At 48.6% G+C, this 15,341-nt stretch overlaps 1 protein-coding gene across 1 annotated transcript; it reads right to left on the bottom strand.

Moving 5' to 3' along the window:
• Positions 1 to 537: 537 nt before the first annotated feature.
• TRAPPC3 (trafficking protein particle complex subunit 3) lies at positions 538 to 11,140 on the bottom strand. Its single transcript, XM_028113953.2, has 5 exons — positions 10,976 to 11,140; positions 3,343 to 3,440; positions 2,995 to 3,094; positions 1,757 to 1,939; positions 538 to 1,295 (listed from the first exon to the last, which is right to left on the bottom strand). Exons 1-5 carry the CDS (start codon positions 11,015 to 11,017, stop codon positions 1,176 to 1,178), a joined length of 543 nt encoding a protein of 180 aa, XP_027969754.1. The 5' UTR covers positions 11,018 to 11,140; the 3' UTR covers positions 538 to 1,175.
• Between the last annotated feature and the right edge of the window lie 4,201 nt (positions 11,141 to 15,341).

Raw genomic sequence — 15,341 nt, 5'->3', positions numbered from 1 at the left:
CGAAATCAAGAGCCAGAGCCTTAACTGACTGAACCACCCAGGCGCCCCCGTAGCTCTTCTTTACAGCAAAACTCTTCAAAAGAAAATTTCGGTACCCTTAATCCTCTTTTATTCTCTCAAACCTTTTCCAATCAGGCTTTCATTCCCATTATTCTTTCTCTAAGTAAACTCTACACCACACGTGGGGCTCCAACTCATGCCCCTGAGATTGAGTCGCACACTCTACTGACTGAGCCAGCCAGGCACGCCCCTCCCCATTCTTAACGAGGTCTTTCTAGCCATGCCTTCCTACTCAGTGGCCAAGAGCTCGAGATAGTCCATGTTAGGTATATCAGGGATAATGGTCAGCTTCTAGGCTTTGCTAGACAATAGACCCAAAAATGACTTTGAAGGGGTATTTGCACCCAGGTTTCCCAGACTCTCTGGTCTGTGGGGAGGAGCCATTCCTAGACCAGGTAAGTGTGAGGCAGGGCCTAGGAACTTAGTTGGTCTCCTCATTCCACTGCCATAAAATTCCAGAAAGAAAACAGGACATGATTAGGATTTCACTCAAGAATGTGTCTTTATTGAAGAATCTGTAAGAAAAAAGGATGGACCCTCTGTAAAAAGAGGTGATGTCGCCTCCAAACAGCAGGGAGGAACAAGACCTGGGTGGCTTCCCAGAAGTCAGGGTTCCCGGCACAACTCCCCCTTCTGGACAAGCGCTAGAGTGTGTCACACTACAACTAGCAATTCCTATCCACCCCTTCGAGCCTCCCCTCCCCCGCCCCACAACCCTGGATTCTCTACAGCCATTCACCAATGGCATTCCAAAGGCCTAGGAATAGATGTGTGAGACTTGCCTCTTAACGGGGTCAAAAAGGGTTTTGCTTTGGAAAATTCAAACAGGAATGTAAAATGGTTGAGCTCTTTCTAGTCCAACCAAAGACGACTGCATCCAACAACCCCTTTGAAGGGAAAAGGAGCAAAGAGTTTCCTTCCTGCATGGGCACACTTGTGGGGTAAGTGGACTGTATCACAGTCTGCTCTTTATTAGCATGGAGAATGGAAACAGAGTTAGAAGAATATGTAACAACCGTGTTAAAGAGTCATTGAGTTCTAAAGGGCAGAGGGAGCTCTGAGGCTTCGGATTCCAACAAGTGCTCCTGCTAGCTACCCTGAAGTCCTGGGGATGGTCACTCCTCTCCAGCTGGGAGATTGTCCTCAATCCGCCTGATGAACCTCATCCGGATTTCTGTCACACCGTCTCCTTTCAGGGTGTCCTGGACAAACTTGGCCTCCACAGCCATCTGGACCTGGGGGACAGTGGGAAAATGAAGGGGCAGCTGCCTAGCCACAGGCTCTGGGGAACCACAGGGGATGGGGCTGTAACTGACTCATCCACAGCAGTCCAAACGAGGGGGCTAGTTTCCCACAACGACGGGATGACCAGTTCCAATGCTCCTTTGCAGGAAGCAGTGGCCGCGACCCATAAGGACAGACTTAGCAAAGAACACCCACAAATGAGACTGTCACCAAATGAGCCAATCCAGGAATGGGTGTTCCTGGGCTTTGGGGGCTGACAGCACCACTCTCAGGGAGAGTCATCTTTGGATCCTATGCTCAGTAGCATCACATCTCAGGCAGCAGAGTGCTGAGGTGAGGCAAAGGCCTTTCTTTTCTCTCTCTCTTTCTCTCCCTCTCTCTCATTCATTCAAAAATTTATCAAGCCCCTACTATAGCTCAGGTGTCCCAGAAGGTAAAGAGCTGCACTCACCATCTCCAAGGCTCCCCGCAACACCCCACACAAGAGATTGGAATAAATAAGGGATGAGTGGTTATCAGGAAGTTCCACAAAGTCCACCAAGGGGTTATTTTCCAAAATGAGGGAGAATTCGTCACCAGCTGGGCTCCAATTGGTGATGCTTGGAGTGATGCCCAAGTACATCTTGAACGCCACCTGTCAGGAGACACACAACAGCACCATGGGGAAGAGCAGTGGGAGCCGCGTACCAGGGAAGATGATGGGACTGGTGAAGGAAAGTTAAGTGGCTCAGGAACAAAACTGTGGCCTCTGCAAAACACTGGGGCTTTAGGTATTCAGGGCAAAAAAGGAAAAACATCTATGCACAATTCCACACCCCTCTCCTTCAAGGCCTCATACAATTAGGCAACTTGCTGTCTACCTACACTTCTGACAGGGGTGGCTTCCCGGAGCCAGCACATGAGAGGCCACAGCCCACTGCCCTGTTCTCTGTCTGCGCTATCTTGAACCCTTCTTCTTGAAAGCAAATATGGTCACTGCGGCCAAATTACTCTGAAGACATCCTTCCCTCTATCCACTCTCCTACTTCCAAACCTTCACAAAGCTCTCTTCACTTCAGCCCTCTCTAGAATTTGGGCCAGCATGCTCTACAACAGAAAGAACGAACCTTTAGGTTACAGATGCCACAAAGCTAGAGGCATATTACCATTTATTATTAATTCTATAAAATGTAATGCTAATACTATTAATAGCGACCATTTACCACAAGCACACTATGTTAAGTGCATTCACTTTACCTGAATGCTCATGTTCATTATTTCATCTACTCCTTACAACCACCCTGTGAGGTAGCTCTTATTTTCTTCTTTTAAAGGTGAGGTAAGTGGTAATTAAAAAGGTTAAAATTAACTTACCCTTAACTAGTAAGTACTGGAGCCAGAATTTGAAGCCAGGTTTGTCTGAGTCCAAAGCCCATATTCGTAACCCCCATGCTACTCTGCTATATCTTCACAGTCGAGGAGATCTGGCTTTCATTTCAGTGGGGCTTTCAACCACACGGATGATCCCAACTACTCTTCCCTTTTCATGATCTGTGCTATTCCCAAACCATCAGGAAGGCTTCTTTGGCCCAGACAGCTGCCTAACTAGACTTTTGGAATACTAAGAGCCTCTCTAAGGGAGAGAGAGAGTGGTAAGCAGTGCCTCCCAGTGACATCCTTCAGCATAGCCAGGTGGCCCAGGATAATGACCTTGGCAATAACATCTGCGGTTTCCCGAAAGTCGTGGCACCTCCCAACATTTGACCGTGCCAAGAAATCTTCAATCAGTCGGACTCCAATGTTATAGCCCCTGGGAAGAAAATGAGAGAACAGACTATATCATGGGGTATGAATGTCTTATGTTATGTCCGAACATAAGGCTGCTAGTAGTAAAGGGAAAATGGGGGACAATCCTAAAACATCCCAAAAATGAGCTCAGTGGAAACTATGCCCAAAATGTTGGTTATGAGAGAGAACCTGGTGTTGGGCTCTAAAGGACCATGTAGAATGTGCACTAGGGAGCCCATTCTTGTCTCTCCTGCAGAGGAGCTTACTTACATTTTGTCCAGCTGTTTATTCACATCTTCATCATTTTCATAGTCCTTGCACAGCTGTGTGACCAGAGCCCCGTAGGTGAGGGTGAAGAGCTCAGAGCTCTAAAAGAGATTCAAAAGGCAATCAGGACGAAGAAGCACAAAAGAAAAAGTTTAGTAAGTCTGGGTCAGCCTCAGTGCAGCTGTCAGGATTCAAAGGAAGGTCATCTGTGTCTGGTGGGAAAGAACATCATTCCCTGTGGGGTGGCCAAGGAGCGTGCCCCCGCCCCCCGCAGGGTCAAGGTGGCCACTACAGAACAGGTTGTAAAAGGCACTTCACACATGGAGCAGTTACTCTTCCAACACATCAAGGTGGGTTTCTGCTAACCCAGGAACCCACCATAGCTGCCAAGCCTAAGCTTTGGTCACTAGAATTGGGGGGTGGGGGGAGCCATCCACTGGATACTATGAAAGACCTGAAGAAGACATTTACAGATTAGCTTCTGTACCTTAGCGGGTGAGACCCATGGCTTCTCCACATCTAAGAATGTCTGCAGTGTCAGGGCCCAGAGTTCAAGTGCACTCCCAGTGCCCCACCCAGGAGCATCAGAGGACCCACGGGCCTGGTCTATGGGGAGGAGAGGAAGTCCCAGAGTCCATTGCACTGATAACCCCCCTCTTAAGTCACCAGCATGAGGAAAAATAACGTTCCTCTTGACACAGAGCGAAAATGTTTCCAGGAAAGAGGTAACTCTGAAAGGAATCCAATCTTTTGTGTACCTGGAACATAATCCTGATCTGGACTGGTTTCTATTACAACCACAGTTAAAATCACAGAAACCCTTTCTCAGATAAAAACTCTTGGCACCTACCCACCAAGAAACAGAGGTGTGGAAGGTGACAGGATGAGTAATGCCAAGACTAAAGAATGAAAGCAGGAGGTGGGGGGGAAAGGCACTATCAGAGCTAAACAAAGTGAGAAACATGCTAACAGCACGTCTGGACCAATGGATTCAAAAGAAATAATCACTCAGCCACTCCCTTCTGAATGGAAGCTTGTCAAACTCGGAGCAGAGCACCTTTCTGTCCTCAAGTCTTCTAGAGAGCAAAGTCCAAGTAATGTTAAGGCCCAGGCTCTCAGCACATCAGTGCCCCTCATCTCATTCCCATGGCCTGGTGGCGAGGTCACCACAAGACTAGTGATGTGAGTGCCTTTTGCTTACACACTGCATTCTATTTTTTATCATCTCATTTTCCACCCCACAATAATTCTGTAAAGCAGAAAGGGCAGGAATTAATCTCATTTTAGAGATGAAGAAATGAGAGAATCATAATGATTAAGTAATCTGCCCAAGGACAAACAGCTAATTATTGACAAAAGTAATTTTGGGAAACAAAAAACAAGAGTTTCTAAGCCAATGTTCATTCTATCCACTGTTCCCCACAAGTGCAATATTAATAACCCCCCCACACCCCAAAACAGCAAAAGCTTAGCCGTACTAGGAAGTCAAAGAGAATGAGTTTCAGAATCAGGAAGCTTTTTGAACTCAACTAAAACAGTCAGATCAGGGTGTCTCCAAGAGACCATTTACCAAATATGGCAATTAAGGGAAGCTATTAAGGAGGACGATGATTTTTTAGTCAAGGGTTTGGCACTAGAATGGCTTGAACATGAATGGATGGAGACAATCCAGCAGTTACCAGTCTATAGCGTTGGCACCACTGCATTAAATCAGGAGAGCTTTCCTTCCATTATTAATGAGCCCTTGGACGGAGACTCCAATGGCCTCAGCCCACCATAATGCCAAGTAACATGCATACTGTGATGCTATCAAGCCCTTATAGATGCAGCAGCTCCCAGTGTACCAATAAGAAAAATCAAGGCTCTAGACAGATATATCCATGGTCACAGACTCAATATGCCTGGGATCTGGGAACAGGATTCCTGACCCTGGCTCTCCACACTCTCTTAATTTGCAAGTCTGTATCCATCTCTGATTATGAACCAAGCCTACTCGAAACAGGATGCAATGCAAATATTTAACTTAAAGGTCTTCATACTTTAAAAACAGGAATGGGGCTGTGGTATAGAAAAAGGCATTCATTCAATGTTTACTATGTTCCAGGGACCATCTAACAGGAGGAAAACAGATAATAAACAGATTATACACACACACACACACACACACACACACACACACACACACACAGAGAGAGAGAGAGAAAGAGAGGAGGGAGGAAGAGAGAGAGAGATCAGCTTTTTTTTTTTTTTAAGGTTTTATTTATTTGACAGAGAGAGACAAAGCAAGAGAGGGAACACAAGCAGGGGGAGAGGGAGAAGCAGGCTTCCCACGGAGCAAGGAGCCCGATGCGGGGTTGGATCCCAGGACCCTGGGATCATGACCCGAGCCAAAGGCAGACGCTTAACGACTAAGCCACCCAGGCGCCTCGAGAGAAATCAGTTTTAAATAGGATAGTCACAGAAGGCCTAGTAAGGTGATATTTGTGCAAAGACTTGAAGGAAATAAGGAAAAGCCATGAAGATATCTGGGTGAAAAGATTCTAGGAAGCAAGTGTAAAGGCACTGACGTGGGAGTATGTCTGCCATGTTTGAGAAACAGCTAAGAAACCAGTGGGATTTGAGAGGAGTGAACAAAAGAGAAAACAGAAGAGGAAGGCAGAGAGGTTACTGCTGACCTAGGTTTTCAGTCCTTGTGACCCTTATAATAGGTTCCATGGGACCTTAAAGGTCAGCTAATTCAACCAATCCAATTTCTTCACTGAACATAATAACCACATTCTCCCTCCCAGAAAAAAACATGAATCTCTTCTGCAACATTTCTACTTTCAGGTGCTTTAATTATGTTTAATAATTATGGCCATAAACATTTATAACACCTTCAGAATGCCTTCACAGTTTCTCATTGATCCTAATCACAACCATGAGAGGTTAGCAGAACAAACATCATTCATTCTTTTTACAGGTGACAGGTTAAGTAACTGAGGCTCAGTCTTCTTACAGTTGAGCACCACCTTGTAAAAAGTTATGTGATCTAAGCCATCACTTAGTATCTTGGATCAGTTTTTCTCCATGTGTGCAATGGTGACAACAGTATCTGCCTTAGAGAGTTACTGTAAGAGCCCACGGAGACAATGTTTGTACAGCACCTGCTGCCCCACACCTACATTAGAAGTAGATATTTTTATTTTTATTTATTTGTTTGTTTGAAAGAGAGAAAGAGGGAGGGGCAGAGGGAGAGGGAGAGGATCTTAATCATGCCTAGCCTGGAGTCCAAAACTGGGCTCCATCTCACGACCCTGAGATCATGACCTAAGCTGAAATCGAGAGTCGGACGCTTAACAGACAGAGCCACCCAAGGGCCTCTGTTTTTATTTTTAAACTAGTTTTTAAAAACTAGTTTAAACCACTAGTTTGTGGTATCCAAGAGAACCCTGAACTAGGCTCAAGGAGGGAGATTTTGAATCAATATAAAGAACTCTGTAACAACTAATAAGGCATACAGAAAGAACACTGGGTTAGTAGCCAGAAAACCTGATTCTGAGTCTGGACTGCCACTTACTAGCTGTGAGATTTTAGGTAAGTCACTTTGCTTTGCATAATCTCAATCTCCTCACAGAAAAATAGTAACAGTAAAATCTGTCATGCTGATTACAGGATTGTTGGGAGGATCCAGTGAGATAATGGACCGAAATGCTTTGTAGACCAACAAACCACAGGAGTGGTTTCATACTGGAACAGCTGATCTGATCTCTAAGTACTCCAGGCACAACCTGAGCAGGGCAAGTTAAGCCAAGCCCTACTTCAGGTGAGCTATGGCACTTGAGGGTTTTCAAAAGGCTTTTCAGTTAGTGCCCCAGACAAATAACAAATCTCCCTAAGGGGGCTGATTTTTGGAGCTAATGCTCCAAGAGTCACATTTACTATTTTTATCAACACAAGTGATTCAGTGTGACTGCCCCTAACAGCTGGGAGTGAAGGTCAGTGACAGGACCTTCACTCTCTCTTACCCTCCAGCCTCCTGTCATGGAGACTCTGAGTGCTGCTACCAAGGAGTAATTCACCTGAGCACTGGAGAATAGAGCCGCTAGGGTTGGGTTACTAGTAACATGACACAAAATAAGGGGAGGTTTGATTGTCCATAGAATTCAGGAACCAAACACGACACAGACACATAAAGGCTAATATCTTTACTAACAAGGATGCTTGCTGGCTGGCTTTTACTGAGTGCCAACTACATTAAGTACACCATCACACTGCTAGCTTTTCATGCATTACCTCAGTTAATTCTCAGAACAACCCCATGATACTATTACTACACTTTCTAATTTAAGATCTTTTATTATTTGTGTATGCGCACGCAAGCGAGACAGAGAGAGAGAGAGAGTGAGGGAGTGTAGGAGCACAAGCAGGGGGAGCGGCAGGCAGAGGGAGAAGCAGGCTCCCCACCGAGCAAGGATCCTGATGTGGGACTCGATCCCAGGACAGTGGGATCATAACCTGAGCCCAAGGCAGATGCTTAACCCACCAACTGAGCCACCCAGGCATCCCTCTAACTTATTTTTTAAAGACAGTGAAACTGATGCTTACGACAATGAGGAAACTTGCCCAAGGTCACACAGCAAGTAAGCAGTTAAGCTGGGACTCCATGCCAGACAGTACTGTGTTGTATACTTTCCTGCCTCTCAGAATGTGCTTCTCAAGGTTACAGACTAGGACTGCATCTCTCACAGCACCTAGCACAGACCTATGCATAGAGTTAGGGCTCAGGAAAAGTTTGCCTGGTACATTGGCTATTTCTGTTCGCACAGACTAAAAGCAGGGGTCTAGTTCCTTGGGCATATTAATCATTTAAGTCTTGGAAGGTTTAAGTGGGAAGACAGCAATTAGCCTAAGGTAGGGCCAACTGGGAAAAGGGCTGCTAGAGGGGGAGACTTCCCGGGAGGAGAAGAACATGTCAAAACCAGGTGGCCATAAAGAGGATCATGTGACAAGTCCTAAGTAGGCGCCAGCAATAAGTGAATGAGAGGATGCACCAAACCTTCATGTCATTCATTCACTAAATATTGATTGCCTAGTGCCAAGCATCATTCTAGATGCTAGGAATAGAGCAGTGAACAAAACAAATCCCTGTTCTGGTGGTTACATTCTCATGGGGGAGACTGAAAATAAACAAGTATGTAATTCGTAATGAAATAGTGCTATGAAGAAAAATGGAATAGAGTAAGAGGACAGAAAACTGTAGTCAGGGAAGGCCTCTCAGAGGAAGTGACATTTGCATAACTGAATGAAGTGGGGAGTAGCTAGATGAGGATTAGGGTTACTTATTGGAAAAAGGGATTTTTTTCCTTTTTTTTTTTTTTGGTTCTTCTTGTCTTGAAGTAGGGTCCATGCCCAATGTGGGGCTTGAACTCAAAACCCCTGAAAATCCCATGGACCCTGAGATTAAGAGTCCCATAATCTACTGACTGAGCCACCCAGGCGCCCCTGGGGGAAGGAAGTTCTAAGCAGAGACACTAGGAGTTGCAAAAGCCTTGAGATAAGAGTGTGCTGCTGTAACTCCCTAATTCTCCCACTCACCAAAGCTGAGTGAGCACTGGGGGTTCCTATTTAAAATAGTATTAAAGGGGCAGTCTGGGTGACTCAGTCATTAAGCGTCTGCCTTCGGCTCAGGTCATGATCCCAGGGTCCTGGGATCAAGCCCCGCATCGGGCTCCCTGCTCGGCGGGAAGCCTGCTTCTCCCTCTCCCACTCCCCCTGCTTGTGTTCCCTCTCTCGCTGTCTCTCTGTCAAATAAATAAAATCCTTAAAAAATAAATAAATAAAATAGTATTAAAGATTTCAGGGGCACCTGGGTGGCTCAGTTGTTAAGCGTCTGCCTTTGGCTCAGGTCATGATCACAGGGTCCTGGGATCGAGCCCCGTATTGGGCTCCTACTCAGCGGGAAGCCTGCTTCTCCCTCTCCCACTCCCCCTGCTTGTGTTCCCTCTCTCGCGGTGTCTCTCTGTCAAATAAATAAATAAAATCTTAAAAAAAAAAAAGATTTCAATAGGGATTTCAAGTAAAAAAAAAAAAGACAAGAGTACGATATGAAAACTAAGCAGGAAGACCTCTTGTATCTGTTCATATCTTACAAAAAGGAGGAGGAAACAAACATCTGCCATGCCCCATACATTGTACACTGCTATCTCACTTAATTCTAAGTAGGCATTATTGTTTCCAATTTATAGATAAGAAAATTGAGGATCAATCAAGACAGAATTCCAACGATGTCCATGCTTTTCCCCCTACATGATACTGTTTCCTAGCAAAATAATACTTTTCTTCTTTGAAATTCTTGGTATTTCCTCCAAAACAGGAATTCTTTTTTAAAGATTTTATTTTTAAGTAATCTCTACACCCAATGTGGGGTTTGTACTCACAACTAGGAGATCAGAAGCTGCATGTTCCTCAGACTGAGCCAGCCAGGTGCCCCAAAACAGAAATTCTTAACCTGTGATCCATGGAGGATTTTCAGGGAGCCCACAAATCCCCCCCAAATGTAGGTAAGTGTCTGTGTATATGTTTGTCAACTTATTATTTCTGGGAAGATCCATAGGTATCAGCAGCTTCTCAAAAGGGGTCTGAGAGAAAAACAGGTAAGTACTACTCTGAAGTATTAGGGCCTCCTGCAGCCCATTTTTGGTGCTGTTCCTGGTGTAAGATGCCAAGGTGTGAGGGATGTTTGATCACCCCTCTAGAACTGAGTGTCAACAAAGGGTCCCTGCTCTGCCTAACCAACCTGCAACCTTGGATTATTTAGTTTCTAAATCTGAAAACAAAGACAGACAGCATGGGCAATTCTGAAGGAGGTAAGAACATGGCAAAGAAAAGGAACACCTGCCAAGAGGTCTTAACTTGGAGAAAAAGTCATCGACCTTACTTTCCAGGCCCACGTGCCATCTACTGCCAACCCTTATGAGACTACATAGTGTCCCACTCTTCCCAGGACAAGAAAGGAGCCGCCCCCACTCACCAAGGGGCACCACTTACTGCCTACCCTGGCCCACCTCTCACTCCTCCAAGTACAAAGTTCCTTTCTGGCAAGACCAGTATCTGAGCATCTCTTGCAATGTCCAGAGCACAGCGTGAGAGACAATAGGGCCTAGCAGTCTGAAGCTTTACAGTTATAGAGACGTGTTAAAATCCTAACTCTTCCTAGCTGTAAATTTGGGCAAGTTATGTAACCTAACTGAGCTGTAAAACGGCGATAACATTATCCACCTGAGAGAGTTACTTAGCGGATTAAACGAGCTAAGGTACGTAAGGTCCTTGGCCCAGTGCCTAGCACACAGTAAGAGGGCGACGGTGGTAGTTACTGTTACTACCGCCGTGGTCGCGGGTCCCGCACACAGCGGCTCTCAGGATCCGGGGGAGGGGTCTCTGAGCCGCTCCAGCGGCCCTCCAACCGGCCTCAGGCCTGGGACGCCCCCGGCGTGCTTCTCCCCTGCCGACCCACAGGCAGCCCCCTCCTCCTTCCTTCCCGCGGAAGCACCCTGCGCTCACGGGCGGCCCTTTTCCAACTGCGCCCCGCGCCGGGTCCCTTCCCCAGAACCCCTCCATTCCGCCCCGCCCGCCGAGGTCACGCGCTCCGAGTTACCATTTTCTTGCTCTCGGTGCCACGGTTCGCCTGCCTAGACATGGTGCCAGCCGCCCTACCCCGCCTCGCCACAGACCCTCTCGGCAACCCCTCCTGACACCTCTCGCCCCGGCCGCGGCCCCTCAGCCTTCGGGACTGACCGGCACCAACTCAACGCGCCTGCGCGGCCTGCCGCGGGGCACCACGGGACTCGTGGTCCGGGCCGACGAGGGTATTTCCCGCCCAATAGACGTCAGACTACAACACCCAATAGCCCCAGTGGCAGCACCGCTGGACTACAACTCCCAGAGTGCTTCGCGCGCGATTGGGTCTTAGAGCCTGGCTCCCCGCCAGGGCTGCCTTCTGGCCACTGGGTGGCGTCCGGAGCTTGCGGCAATCCTGTATCGTCCACACACTTCCCTCTCCTCCCGTCCCCTCACCCTCACAGATGCTCCGCAAATTCCTGTCTCAATGGGTTGGTCTTGGAAAGTCCCCCTTTCGAACTAGCTTCTTCCGCTGTTGCTGCAGTTCAGAGCCAGAGGCTCCCAGGAGGTCCCAGAAAACTAGCTATGGCTCATACACAGATCTGGCGTCTTGTTGCAAAAATATTTAATGACAACCTACTGTGTGCCAAGCATTTAACTAGGAGCTTTCTCTTCAAGTTGTCATCTGTCCCCAAACTCCAAAAGCAGCCAGTACCTGCATCCTACCACTGTGGCCTCATGATGGAATACCCAGTCTGTATGCTAAAATTCAGGTCACTTTGTTCCCCTCCCTCCCCAAGGACAACGACACTGCCTGGTCCCTGGAAAAGAAAGATCCCTAGAGTTGGTAACAGCCAGTCCTGGATTTTAAGCTCAGCTTTGCCATTTTAGTCAAGTTGCTGGATCTCTCCCAGTTGTTGTGAAGATTGGTCAGACAGGAGTGCAGAGCACTTGGGCACAAAGTAAATGCATATTCCCTTTCTTCCAGCCACTCTCTCAAAACAACCCAACAAACAAGTCCCAGAAATACCAGGGAAATGTGCTGGCCACACCGTCACCCATCGCCAAGGGGAAGTCCTACAGTCCCTGACCATAGCCCTTTGGTTTCAGCTCCAGCCACCCCCTCTGGCTGGTCAATTGTGAGAGGGCTGGCCTGGGAGTCCCTGAGCACCCTCTCCTCACTTAAGCCTGGTAGCCTGACTCTGTAAGCAGCTGCATTCTAGCCCCTAGCCTTCACCATGACAACCAGCCTGCCCAGACGTGAGCCAGCCAGGCTGGGGAAGACTGGGGGGCCCAGGCTGCTCCAGCTAAAAGCCAGTTCCCAAGATTACCCCAGTGTCTCCCTCAGGGTGCAGGACCAGTCATTATTATACCCTTCTCCCTGCGACACAGACATTCTGGGCCTCCCTGGAGGCAGTGACTTTTGACTCCCCCCTCCTGTGTCAGTGCTTTGGCTGAGAGTTCTGGGAAGGAACAGGAGGGTCCGCAGGGGCGGCAGTGGAGGTGGGGGTGAAGCCAGGGTCGGCTAGGCCCCCAGAGGCCAGCATGGCCAGGGAAGGACCTCCTGCATTCCCAGGAGAGAGGACAGCTGAGGTGAAAGCTGCAGTTGGCTGGCCTGTCTGTTGGTCTGGGCTCCTCCCTGCTGGCTGCCCTTGGCTGCCCACAGAAGCCTGAGTCACAGTCACGGCCAGCCGCCCGACCCCACCCAGCCTCCTGTCAGGCTGGGTGGTTCTGGAGAAGCTAGAGGTGGAGCCTCTCCCTGCCTATCTTAGGACCTCTGAGATTCTTCCTCTGTCTGCCTATGATTGTTCCTTTTGGAGTCTTTTTCGTTGGGACTCCTCCTTGTGTCACAAGTCGTGAATTAAGGATGGGGGTGGGGTCCATTTCAAGCTGATTTATAGGGTCTCCTCCTTGCTCGGATGGGAACCTAAACCTCCTTGGACAGCTGCTTCAAGAGTTCTCAGTACCGCTCCCATCATTCCCAAATCCCAGTCCCTTTCCATCACTGCTCAGGGCCAAGACATTAGGAACGCTAGGCGCCTCCTCCTCACCCTCGTTTCCTTCTCCCTAGAAAAAACTAGGGCAGGGACAGTTTCCCATTCCTAGCAGGGGCTCCAGACAAAGACCCTCCCAGAAATCCAAAGCGTTGAGCCTATTTGATCCTGGATCTGAGTTCCTCCCCCTTCCAATCTGTCCCTGTTCCTTCCCCTCCCCAAGCGGGAGGGAGGGAAGCCTTGTTTGCAGCTGGTGTCACCACCGCCCTTGAGGACATTCTCCACCCTCAGCTCCAGGGAGTGGGCTTGGAGGACTCCCCAGGAGAGGGGTATGGGTTAGAGACCCATTCACAGTGCAGTGCCTTGGGGGTGGGGTAGGAGTGAGAGTCTGGTGTCTGTTCTGTCTGCTGCCCCCACTATGAGGCCCCTCCCACTTCCTACTTTGTGAGTGTGGAGGCAGCCTCCAGGGCCTTGGTCCTGATTCATCTCTCTGATCTCTGTGTCAATCTCCCAGTGATTTCCTTCACCCCTCCATCAGGTTCATCCTGGACCCTGCCCCACCAAACCTAGGAGGTTGTAAATGCTCTTGCTCCTGCCCTCCCCCTAGGGGGATCGGAAAGGGGACATATTTCTGATCCTCTGTTCAGCGACCTGCCCCCTAGCCCCAGCCCAGCCTCGTGGTGAGAGGAACAGCTCATTCATGATTGTTTCCGAGGAGGAGGGGACTGCCCTGGGCGGTAGGGGAGGCACAGGGGAGCTGACAGAGTTCCCTGCCTTTCACCAAAGAGGGCAGGGCATCCTGTTGGGGCTTTCAGTCCCTGATGTTGCAAGTGCCTCATTTGCTCCTTTTCTGGGATGTCTAATATTCGGGGGGCGGGGGCGGTGAGGCTCCCAGACACTGTCACCCAGCCTTAAACTCAGAGAGACACACACTCCAAATCTTCTCAGTTGCTAGGGCCTGGGATCTGCCAGGGATCCTGGCCAGTCCGGGGTAAATGGAGAGGAACTGACTCCATCCTCTCCATCTGATGGTTTCAACTTAATCACAGGACACTGGCGTTCTCCTGGCTCCCCCTCAGCCATCCTCCCAAGACTCACTCTGGACCCCTTAGCTGTACAGGAGGCCTGGGGCTGGCCAGGAGGACTGCCCGTCAAGTTGGCTAACTCCCAGATGTCTTGTTGTCTCCACCACTAGCATCTTGTAAAAGGGGGTATAGGTGCCTCCACCTACAGTCTAGGGAAGAGTTCCTCTGTGTTGGTACTGTTGACGTTTTGGGCCTAATGATTCTTTGCTCTGAGCATTGTAGGATGTTAAACGGCATCCCTGATGTCTAAGTACTAGATGCCAGTGATACCCCCAGTTCTGACAACCAAAAGTGCCCTTAAACATTGCCAAATGACCTCTGTGGGGCAAAATTGCCTCTCTGGTTGAGAACCACTGACATAGGCTAACACCACACACTGTCTCTTTGCAATGATCCTTCAAAGTCAATCTCAGATCACTAGACACAATAGAGAATTTCCAGTTCTAAAGCACTGCTCACCCCTCCCCTTGCAAAAAACCTCCCACGACTCCCCATGATCAGTATCATGTAGATCATGATGTCAATTGGCATTCAAATCCTCCTATATAGACCATCCCTGGCTATCTTTTCATCTTTAGCTCCCATTGATTTCCCCCTCCACTACTGTTGAGGTCCAGCCAAGGAAGGGATCTCACTGTTCCCGCCCAGGGTCTTCATCCTTGTAGTCATCTCAAGTTCACTGAAGAAGAACTATCCCAGAGGGTTCCCCGCCCCCCACCCCTGTTAGATTCTGTTCATGAATTCTGAGTCTACTCACTGCCTGGCTCAGGGTAGGCCTGTTCACATCTGGAAGATGCAGGCCCTGAGGACTCTGACCTCACAAAGCACAGTCCTGGACTCCATCATCCACATGGTCCCCTCACCCTGCAGGTGGGACGGCTGACGACAAAGATGGGGGCTCTGCTCCTCCTCCTAATCTGCTTTTATCCTTAAAGCTCCATCATCATCACCATCATCATCATATTTATTACATACTTCCTACCTATATGCCAGGCTCTGTGCTAAGCACTTCATCTGCATTGCCTTATTTAACCTTTAATGACCCCATGACACCTCACGGTACTATCATTTTCCTGATTGTATCAGTGAGCAAACTGTGTTTCAAAAAAGTTAAGATACTAGCTTAAGGTCAGCCGCTCCATTTGCAGGCTTTCCATCATCATCATTTTCTAATGATTCGGGGCTAGAGGCAGCACTATTCCCTCCCGGGGGGCCCTTCCAAGAGAGTTCAGGCCCCCCAGCTACTCACTCCTCCTAGGACAGGCTGCTCCCAGGTCACCTGAGACCCAGACCCTTTTGTTCCCCACCCTTCCCCTTGAAATGG

The sequence above is a fragment of the Eumetopias jubatus genome, unplaced genomic scaffold (genome assembly GCF_037043125.1).
Source record: "Eumetopias jubatus isolate StellerSeaLion01/CBP00866 unplaced genomic scaffold, mEumJub1_p1.0 scaffold_4, whole genome shotgun sequence".
In the NCBI taxonomy this organism is placed as follows: Eukaryota; Metazoa; Chordata; class Mammalia; order Carnivora; family Otariidae; genus Eumetopias; species Eumetopias jubatus.
Note: the sequence above shows the minus strand (reverse complement) of the source record. Positions and strands in the feature narration are given on the sequence as shown.

Coding starts and splice junctions, on each gene's coding strand:
- TRAPPC3 (XM_028113953.2), bottom strand. CDS start 11,017: ATGTCTAGGCAGGCGAACCGTGGCACCGAGAGCAAGAAAATG. Junction 3,441..10,975: donor GCACCGAGAGCAAGAAAATG/GTAACTCGGAGC, acceptor AATCTCTTTTAG/AGCTCTGAGCTCTTCACCCT. Junction 1,296..1,756: donor TGCGGGGAGCCTTGGAGATG/GTGAGTGCAGCT, acceptor ACTGTCCCCCAG/GTCCAGATGGCTGTGGAGGC.